Consider the following 9,032-nt stretch of genomic DNA (forward strand, 5'->3'; position numbering starts at 1 on the left):
ACATATACCAATGAATTTAATGGTAGGAGAGAAAGTCAAAAACAAAAGTAATGTCTATCATGCTCTGCCCAAGGATAACATGTGATGACAATTATGCCAAAAGTTAAGTAAATTGGCAACCAAAACAAAATATGAGGTATGATCATTAGAGATGTCACTGCTACTATTTATTTCTCATCCTACCATACCTGCTTGGCAATATAGGTGTTCGCAGCAGTCGGATGTCATCCTACTCCAAAACATTGGAAGTCTCACACCGCAATCATGACTAGAGATAAAGTGGAAGAAATGTGCTGAGAAACCCTTGAACACTTGAACATCCCCCTAATAGTTAAGACTCATTTCCCTGAAGCTATTTCTCACTTGTGCCACAGAAAGAATCAATTGAAAGGAATAATTTTAAATAAATGAAGTTGTCCAAGTTTAGCGCACAGCTGACAAACAACTTGAGTAACTTTATCCAAAAAATACTCAAGCTTGATGACATTTTAATTTGTTCAATAATACGGACTATTTAAAAAAATTAACAAAGAAAATACGTGCAAGTATAGAAACCTTGATTATTAGAAACAGCAATATATGAAAAATGATTTAATATTATAAAAGTTTTCGATTTGAGAAAATTTTTTGCTAATAAACTGCATATTTAATTATTGAAATATAATCATCTAAATTATTATTTGATAATAATAAAAAGCCTCTTATATCTTTAACTACTTTTTGTGAAATTCATTATTTTTCCCTAAGAATAAATTTCCTAATTGATAAGTAAATAATAATAAGCCAAATAATGTAAATAAATTAACTTACCATCATCTGGTCTCTGTCCTTCTTTTGAGAGCAGAATTGAATAGCAGGTACAAGTCAGAGTTTTGGTTGTGTAGACACATTCTCGAAGTGACTGCAATCGACTCATGTGAATAACAGTTGTCGTCACTGTGACCATTATACACGTGCCAGCACACATCAAACAGCACACTCCGCATACTTTTATCTATTATAAAAAGATAATTTAATTGCAGTTAATGAACAAAAATCATTTTTAAAAATTATAGTAAAGAATTAAAGAAATTATTATAATGATATGATTAATACTAATACATCACAGAATGAAATTGTATTTAATGAAACAAAAACATATAAGGATTCATAATATTAGGATACAACTTGGAAATGCTGGTAATATCCACAATCTTAAGAAGTTAGAAATTGATACATACCAATAACGCATATCTGTTTTTCCTCCTTGCTAAACACATAATCCCAAGCCCTGTTAGTAGCAACTGTAAAGATAATAAAAATAATTAACAAGTTTTTAGATTAATAATTTAGATCAAAAATAAAATGGATCATGTTAACTTGCCATTGCTGCTGGTATGTATGTAGGTATGGTTTCAAAGTAGCCTAATGAAGAGGTGTATGTTCTGAGGATAACATAAACACCAAGGAAGAGTCCTCCAAGCAGCGAAGCGAGTCCACCGCACACAGAACACAAGAACACATACTTCCTTAATCCTAAAAATAAAATGACAACTCATGATCAGAAATAAATAAATTAAAAGTTCAAGAAATATTCTAAAAATGAATGTAACCAGAATATTTAAAGAGTCAATATAAACATTTCCAGGTATTTGTAAATCTGTTATTAAATCAATCTGTGGTTAATAGGTACTATGTATACTATTCAGATGTAAGAGAAATAGAATAAAAACTTAACAAGCTATCTTAAACAAAAAAAAAGTATAAACTAAAGACCAAGAAGATAAGAATACTTTTCCCAAGCAATCAATGCAGAATTTGATAAAGCCCTTAGCTTTTAAAAGTTCAGTTAGTGTAATTAAAAAATTACAATTTTTCTTTTGGTACTGTTTTTCAAATATCCTAAGGCTATGAGGTCTTCAATCTGTTGTAATAACTTATCTGCTTTGTACCTAAGTATTTATTACTAAAACATTCGAAATTTAAGTGAAAAAAAAAATTGTTCTGTTGCAAAAAAAATAAATGTGAAACTTCACTTTTCCTAAAATGGCCAAAATTCAGTTGAGACAATTTAACTAAGGCGATCTGTTATTTCAAAAGAAGGGACAGATAAACCTCCATGCTTAAATAGAAATAAATACAAAACTACAGTAACGCCAAAAGGAGGATTTATTTTTAATAACTGCTTACTTTTTACGATTAAACTGAAACAACTGTCGATTTCAACTCGCTAAACTCGCACAATATGAACCTATACAAAAAAACCCAATGAATGTTTTTCTTAATGCACATGGAGGAATAATTTGACTGAAAACAAATCTACTGGGTTTATTTGAGGTAAACAATATGTTTTATTCAAATAAGTTTTATAGATATAGAATGAATTGATTTCAATATAAATTATGCAATCGAAAACAATTTTAGTGTGGGAAGATCACCGACTAGTACCGAAAAATCAATTAAAAAACAAAACAAATGTTCACATTGTAAACGAACTAATTAAATACATCAGTTATGAAAACAATTCCGTAATCACTGACCAGAGTAGGAGGGTGACCTGTAAGGCGGTGCAGAGTAACCTACAAACTGCATCACTGGGTTACCGTCCATCGCTGGAATGCATCCTTCCATTGTTCTTTATCATCTGCTGATAACAACGATCTTTCGAGGGGCCTTAGATGTCCTCAAGTGGGCGGGAGAGAAATTTCCTTAACGATTAACTAAATATATCACTTGATAGGTAGAATGGTTCACATCTTGGCGAGGCGGGTTCATCGGGCCTCTTCAGGGACTGTCCGGGGCAGCCCTTCCCTCTTGGTCGAAAGTAGGAAGCCGAAGAAGTGGGCCGCCAACAGCATTGTAAACTGAATGTCGGGGGAACACGAGCCTTGTGGTGCTCTTCACCCACGCACTCACTGGTCGATATTAGTTGGCGCAAACGTAAAGAATGCCATCCATCGATATGTGAGCAGCATCGAGTTCGATGTTAAATTCGATTCCTTTTGTAGAAGAATAAACGTCAAAGCAGGTGGTATTAAATTATACCGCTTACGTGATATAGAATGCGTAACCATTAATTTATACACGATACAACTCGTATTATAATTTAGGTAGATATAGAAGCTTATAGAAATAGATGTCAGTGAAAGGAAAACTGATACTGGAAGGTTCATCAAGATCTTTGAAAACCTAAAATAAGGAAGAAACTTAACACAAATGCTCTCGAACAATAAAACACAGCAAAGGTAAGCACTAAAACCAACGTGAATCCATTAGTGCATTAAATGGAAACCATTTGAAATTGAATTCTATCAAAAGTCCGTGACTTGAATGTTAATGAGACATAGTTCTATAAACTATTAACTAGGATAGTATAATGTAACTATATAAACCCATTCTGCATCACTTTACACCTTTAAAAAAAAATCTTTCTCCAGTGAAATTTATTGAAATGGAGATACGAATTCACGAATTATGGAGTTTTTATTTGTATTTTTTTCTCACTTATATATTTGGATATTAATAGAATTTTTTTTTTTTTTAAATGAGTAATTATCTTTATTAATGCATTACTACACCAGAGTTTCGTCTTTTTACAAGACCATCTTTTTAAGTTTTCTTACGTTGTAAGAAGAGGTTTGTAGACGTTCAAAGATTCTTAAGATTTTGTAATAATTTTGGTGGTACAAGAAAAACTTGAATTTTGCCAGCAATTTCAAATCAATTTAAGGTTTCAGTAAGTACTATATTTTATTGCAGTAATGAATATAATTATTCTAACGTTTTAGAATTATAATTTTATTTTAGAATTTTATATTAGAAGTTTAGTTTTGTACTATTGGTTTGAACAAAAAAAGTATATAATTATATAGAAATATATTTCTGAGGATTTTGATTTTCAATCAATAATAAATAACTATATTTTGGCGAAATTTCGAGATTTACTGTTCTCGTATTTATGTAATTAATAATTAGTTAGGAAAATACTCTTAGAGGAAAAAAAGTGTTATTTAACTGCAGGGCATAAATATGAAAACAATAAAATTTCGAAACGTCACCAAAATAAAGTTGTTTAATAGCCTTAACATCAAGACCAACAAAAATATATATCATTTAAACAGTAAAAAAAAAAAGTTATAAATATATTGAAATATTTACAAAAACAAATAATTATAATTGTAGAATTTCAAAATTTAAAATTACGAATACATTAAAAAAAAAAAATCTATTTCAGGGTTAAGTAAAATTGAAAGCAGTAGAGTGAAGAGTTGCAACTGTATAGTTACTAAGTTCTTTCTAGTGCCTTCTATACAGAAATATGAGCTTATTCATTAAGGTGATTTATTGTTTATTAGAAAAATAATTGCTGGAGTTAGTTAATAAATAATGGTAATAATTAGAACTCACTCTTCTTGGTAAGATGGGCCTCCATGTGGGACTGGGGGCACTGCAATGGCCTGGGGGGCAGCTGGGGCGGGGGACCCTCGGCCTTCCTCCTCACCCCTGACCGCAGGATTTCGTCACCGTGGGGCCGCTCCTCGCACTCCATCTTGTAGTTATCACCTCACCATATTCTGGAATGTCAATATTAAATTAATATTTTTGATAATGAAAACTTCAAACAAATAAAAAAAAAAAAAGACAAAAATAAATATTAAGGGGTTAGAAAATACCAAAACAATGCCTCGTGTCCCAATTAGCAACCTTAATGATATAACTAAGTTGAAATGTAAAAAAAAAAAAAAAAAAAAAAATCCGTATCATTATCTAGGTACATCTAGTAAGTTAGAAAAACAAAACAGATATTGTGCAAACTTGAGGAACTGTTTTGCTGTATTGATTTTAAAAAAAAATCATGTTGTTGATTTTCTCGGATTTATTTGATATTACAGCTTGAGCGATATTTTACATGTCAAGATACCGCGGCTTAAGATATAATACCTTGTAAGTACGCAAAAATCTTTAGAATGCCGAGGAGGCTCTGTATAATAGTTCCTGGCACCGATTTGAGAGGTGAGGTACAACATTGCCGATAATTTACAACATTTGAGGGTATCAACATATCCATGTTCAATCGGTTAGGTAGGTGGATAGGATATGAATTGATAGATTGAAAGATGAGTTTTATGATTATCCGCCGTTAATCCTCGCAGGATAGAAACTTCAATCCGTAAAGGGGCCTCTACATGTTAGCCAAGCCATGGCAAACTCGGACATGCGCGAGCATGTGGATGGGTGGCTTGTACGAGTTGGCCTAAGCTCGTTGTCGATCTGTTGAGAGTCAGTTTTTGGACACAGATCAAAGGGGTTCGTGAGAACGCTCGTGTAGCATCTCCACCATTGCTTTTTGTCTAGTTGCAACTGAGAGCTGTTAGGAGATTGTAGTTAATTTTTATAATAGGTTTTATATTTAATCTCATTTATTTATATCTAATTTCCTTTCATTTTCTTTTTTTGTAATAAAAATAATATAATCCCAGTGCAATGGCTGAAACCACTTGTACGTCCGCCATACTTGCCTCTCTGAATAACACTGACATGTGGATGGTCCGCTCTTTGTTTACCGAGCATCCGATTCGTGGCGAGCGGCCAACATGTGGACCCGCCTTAAGGTATGTGCTTACGATTGTGAAGGGGATGGCAAGTCCTACAGGTGTACACTGTAGGCTCTTGCAGGTTGGAAACTCCATTCGCTAACGATCATGAAGGGGAAGCTAGTACCAACGAAAGGATACAGGCTATAGGAAGGCGAAGAAATCCAGAAAAAATAATATATGTCACCAAAAATAGAGTTAGAATGATCCGATCAATTATGTATATTATCACTCACTGCCTCCGAAGGAGAAGACTCCCAGAAGGGGATGTTCATGTTTTGGTTTATCAAGTTGCGCTAAGTGATATCTCTGGGCTTTCGAAACCCCATCCAGAGATGCTAAGTGAAGTACATTAGCTTTCAATGAATCAGGAGATTCTAATTTAATCTTTATTGATTAAAATATCACATAACATATTAAAGAATATAACAATATTCTTTAATATGTTAGACATGGTTGTTACATTTGTAAAATTAAATTACTAACGAGATATAGTACACATATCAATAAACGATGTTTGCCTGATGACTTTAGTCGCGGCAGCTAGGATGTCATGTCGCCCTGTAACAGTTCTATACTGTAGTTATACTATGGACCAGTAGTCGAGGCAAAGCCATTTCGAAAGAATTCTTTAAGTCAGTGAAATTTATTAATATATCTTACAAACCGATAGTCAAGACAATATAACTCTAGAATAATGTGTAAATGTTTTTTTAATAGTATAAATATCGAATGATTGAATATGCAGACTTTCGGGGTATAACAGTTTATGGAAATGAATCATTGTTCTACATTTCAGTATTTAACATTTTATTTCCATAAATTATTAAATTAATAACTACATGAAATAATAAAAAAAAAAAACAAGCACACCACACCAATTAATAAATTATAAATTACACAGCTAAATTAAAATGATTGAAAAATTATAAATGCTCAAATTATAGTCAGATTGATAAAAATAAAAAAAAACTAGTTAAATTGGTTAATTTATAATTGGAAATTTTTGGTATATTGAAGTATTAGTGAACTTAAGTGACAAAAGACAGTAAATGTTTAAATTAAATGCATATTAAAATATAAAAATGATCGCCAGATAACAAATAACAAATTTTTATATCGTATTGTTACAAATAATTATATTTCATTTGCAATAAAAATAAGAGAAGAATTTGTACTTCATTAAAGTGATTAAAAATGAATTTAAAAAAAATTAATTAGTTTTAAAAACTGCCTAGAAAAAGCAGCACTATTCAACGAAGCTAAAATGATAGTTTTAAGTAGTGCCTATAGAGGCCAGCACTAGGCATATAAGTATTTTCAAAATGTTTCTGAATGGAAATTTTTATTGTATATTAACTTGACACATCTGTTTCTCATTGCAATTAAAAATACTTGAGGTTCCAATTCAAACTATTTTAATTCTGACGGAGGAATAGAAAGCATTTCGGATTTAATTAACTTATTCTTAAAAATTGATGGTTTCGTTTCAATTAACTAGTTTGGTAGGTAACGGGTAAGTTTAATACAAGAGAACTGCCTTAATTAAAAAATTATTTGTTCGTTTTAGCTAGTTAAACTTTTTTTTAAAAAAAAGCCATTGATTCATTAAGTATCGGTTTAATTAACTTTCATATTCCCATTTTCCGTTTTCATTTCGTTAAAAAATTTTATGTGAATTATAGTATGAATCAACCTTTAACCCTGAAGTACTTTTAATAGTTGAGGAATATTTTAAGAGGGAGAGGACTTATTTGTGTACTTGGTGAATTTCATAAACCTAAGTAAAGGATTGTAAATTTCTCCTTAAGCAAATTTAAAATAATTACTTTGTTCACATTTTAAAACTAACATTAGTCAACAAAGATTCAATTATTTTTACATCCATTTAGAAAAACAAGAGATTTCGCTTTTTATTCTCCAGAATTAATAGTTAGAATAATAGTAAAGAAATAAACCATTAAGATAATAAGACCACCTGGCATATTTATATGTAAGTTTGGTGAACGAGCAGGTGAATCAGCAATTAAGACGTAGTTGAACAGAAAATTATATTTGGAAACAAAAATCAGTTAAAAAAATTCTGATGTCATTTTTCTACTTTTGGCATGAAAAGTTATTCAGAGAAGCAGTGTGTTATTTTATAATGGTTTGGATGTAACGCCTACCTCAAAATACCAAGTACTATTGCAAATCATCAATGACCCCCTGTTAGTAAGACTTAACTTAATTGTATATTTTTAAATATAAAAGAAGTTTATATTTCAAACTGTAGTTACAATCATAAAAATAAGTAGAAATTAATAGACTCGTCTTTGAAAAATACACAAGAACATCTTGTTTATCGAGTAGTTAGTTTTGATATTTGCCCGAATAAGCAATATTCTTCGAAGATTCTTCCAATCTCTGAGATAATGAGTTACTCCAGCATATCTTTAGACACTTCGATTGGACACTGTTGTAGAATTTGAATAGGAATTCAAACCGCAGCATTCATGGATTCCAAAGTCGTATTAGCAGATGGAACAGGACTAAAATGGCTTAACTATAGTAACACCTGAATACTTGCACCTCATATTATACGGATATTGAAGCTGTAATGTGATGAGCTATAATTTAAACGGATCCGAACGGCTCACTCATGAATATAATTGGAAGATCAGAGTGCAGGACGGATTGAAACAATCCATAAGTGAAGGTGCGATCTGAATGCCGATCCGTGCAGCCACATCATCACTCATTGGGACAACCGCTAGTGAATGAGTGCTATTAGTCCAGAGGAATGCAAAGGTATTTTATCTTCGGCCGCTCTTTCACATCGCTATTTATCTCGGTGGAATCTTCAGTAAATCCAAGCAATATTCAATATTGTGAAATAAAATGAAAAATCTATCTTTATTCTATTACATAATAGAATACCTAATATTACAATTACAATTTGTCTAGAAAAATTATATTTAGTTTAATAAAATTAAATAAGGCAATAACAATTATATAGATGAATTAATAATAAATAGAATAATAAAAATATATACATATTTATGCTAGCTTACAGGAATATTTTTTATTTACAAACATGCATAAGATTGATAATTATCACAAATTAAACCTTATAAACTGAAATTTTAATAATTTTACAACATTGATTTATCACGACCCTCACAAATTTTGTGTTTGAATTTGGATTTCTTCCACGCAAATAAAACAAAACAAAAAAAGTTTTACCAAATGAAGTTTACTTTTATAGAAATCAAGACCTTTACACTTCTTGGGAATATTTCTTGTTATCCTCCATTAGGGATGGGATATCGAAAGAAAAATATCGATATCGGTATCGATATCGATATCGGATAGCAATATCGATATCGATATTATATCGGACCTAAAATATCGATATTTTAAAATATCGAAATATCGATATCGAAAATTTAACGAATTAAAGTAATAATAATTATAAAA

At 31.0% G+C, this 9,032-nt stretch overlaps 1 protein-coding gene across 4 annotated transcripts in view; it reads right to left on the bottom strand.

The window, feature by feature from the left end:
- LOC106683965 (uncharacterized) overlaps positions 1 to 9,032 on the bottom strand; it is an 84,387-nt gene that overhangs the window by 4,750 nt on the left and 70,605 nt on the right. For 3 of the 4 annotated variants that reach the window (XM_014425746.2, XM_014425743.2, XM_067049251.1), the window contains exons 3-6: positions 4,387 to 4,553; positions 1,364 to 1,515; positions 1,221 to 1,283; positions 811 to 994 (exon numbers count right to left, since the gene is read on the bottom strand). In XM_014425746.2, the coding sequence (XP_014281232.1) occupies positions 811 to 994; positions 1,221 to 1,283; positions 1,364 to 1,515; positions 4,387 to 4,528 (541 nt within the window). In that variant the 5' untranslated portion in view covers positions 4,529 to 4,553. Of the gene's footprint in view, positions 1 to 810; positions 995 to 1,220; positions 1,284 to 1,363; positions 1,516 to 2,519; positions 2,882 to 4,386; positions 4,554 to 9,032 lie in introns of those variants that run through there. The other variant, XM_014425745.3, reaches the window with a different exon arrangement.

Source organism: Halyomorpha halys, unplaced genomic scaffold (genome assembly GCF_000696795.3).
Source record: "Halyomorpha halys isolate HHAL.00 unplaced genomic scaffold, Hhal_1.1 Scaffold531.1, whole genome shotgun sequence".
Lineage (NCBI taxonomy): Eukaryota > Metazoa > Arthropoda > Insecta > Hemiptera > Pentatomidae > Halyomorpha > Halyomorpha halys.